This window comes from Phytophthora parasitica (genome assembly GCF_000247585.1).
Source record: "Phytophthora parasitica INRA-310 unplaced genomic scaffold supercont2.74, whole genome shotgun sequence".
NCBI classification, from domain to species: domain Eukaryota; phylum Oomycota; class Peronosporomycetes; order Peronosporales; family Peronosporaceae; genus Phytophthora; species Phytophthora nicotianae.
This window is the reverse complement of record NW_008649060.1, coordinates 119,508-120,856: the sequence shown is the minus strand read 5'-3', so window position 1 is coordinate 120,856 and position 1,349 is coordinate 119,508. Positions and strand designations below refer to the sequence as shown.

The window sequence follows — 1,349 nt, the reverse complement described above, 5'->3', positions numbered from 1 at the left end:
TACACCGCGATGTTGGACATTTGCCATGCCCACGCAGAGGTTTTTCAAAAGCTTGTCGCTGTAGCGGGACGGCCCTTACTTTATTTTCCCCACACCCAGGACACCGGCTAAGATCAATAGGAAAACTGGATTTTGCGATCGAAGACACGTAATTTTCCACATTCTGCCGAAAAGCAGTAGTCTGAAGCCGTTCGTAGTAGTTGATAGTAGTCGTAGGCATACCATCGATCCTTATAAGCATGTGGCCATGAAGATCGCCTGTTGAGTTTTGCGATTCCGTAGATACGAAATAGGCTTTGGTTACACCGAAGACACCCCTTCCAGTCCTGGAGCACTGCCTTTCTCTGTCAAAGTTGAGTATTACGTCCACAAACAGAGTGATCACGACGTCGTAATAACTTGTGGATATAACAATTAGTAACCTCACATAGTGCGGCGGACAAAGCAATACTTACCGGGCACAAGCCGTTGGGTTTGATGCAGCCGCAGCTCCCAGCTTTGCTTTGCTCATGCGGAGTCTTTATGTAAGCTCTTGGTTTACTGCGTCCAGTAGTTCATCTTCGACAGCGCCGCCTAGAGCTGCGACGCGATACGACGAGGAACTGCTAGGTGAGATGGTGAAAAAGATCGATGGTTGTCCGTATGCTAGCTGCATAGCGAGAAGGTTCGATCTCGCGCGAGAACGTTCTTCGTTGGACCCGAAGTGAGCGCGCATTCCTGTAGAAATGAGCGAAAACAAATTCCGGATATTCTGCTCCGCGTGAGGCGCAGGGGCACCGAACGTATTCTTTGATAGATTTTGCAAATGATTTTCTCGCCTTCTCAAATGTTCCACAAGTTCTTCTCTCCTGATAGACGTCGTCATAGCCACAGCGGAAGGAGCCATTTTTGCACGCAAATAGACAGCTTGCATAGCCCGATGCCTGGCAAGCACATCGAACGCAACAAACGTAAACGAATGATGTCTCGCGTGGCGCCGTGGCGACAATCTCAGGCAGTAGCGAATATATTCTTCGATACCAATCGGTATTGATCGCGGCTCGTCCAAACCGCCACGACCGAAAGGAAAAAGCTCCACAAATGCATAGATCCAAAAAGGCTTATCAAAGTCAGACATGATCGCAGATGATCGCCGAACAATCACGTGTTGTTTAGCGATCGCTGCTTGCGCTCGTTCAGGCTCATTCCTACAATCGCTGAAGTCCGTAACTAGGGCAGTAGCGCTGTGAGTAACAGTTTCATCTTCAGGCCTCAAGCTAAGATACTCGAGCGTGAGTTCTTCGGTAAGAATTAGTTCTGACATAGTTGTGACCCTGGTCACCGCCACGTAGAAATATGATCTCTGAGGC

The 1,349-nt window shown here is 48.8% G+C and overlaps 1 protein-coding gene across 1 annotated transcript; it reads right to left on the bottom strand.

The window, feature by feature from the left end:
* Positions 1 to 187: 187 nt before the first annotated feature.
* Positions 188 to 1,303, bottom strand: PPTG_17725 (hypothetical protein; the record flags this gene model as incomplete). The annotated part of the gene is made up of 2 exons (XM_008915685.1): positions 188 to 398; positions 456 to 1,303. The coding sequence occupies one exon, from the start codon at positions 1,301 to 1,303 to the stop codon at positions 521 to 523; it is 783 nt and encodes a 260-aa protein (XP_008913933.1). The 3' UTR covers positions 188 to 398; positions 456 to 520.
* Positions 1,304 to 1,349: the final 46 nt, after the last annotated feature.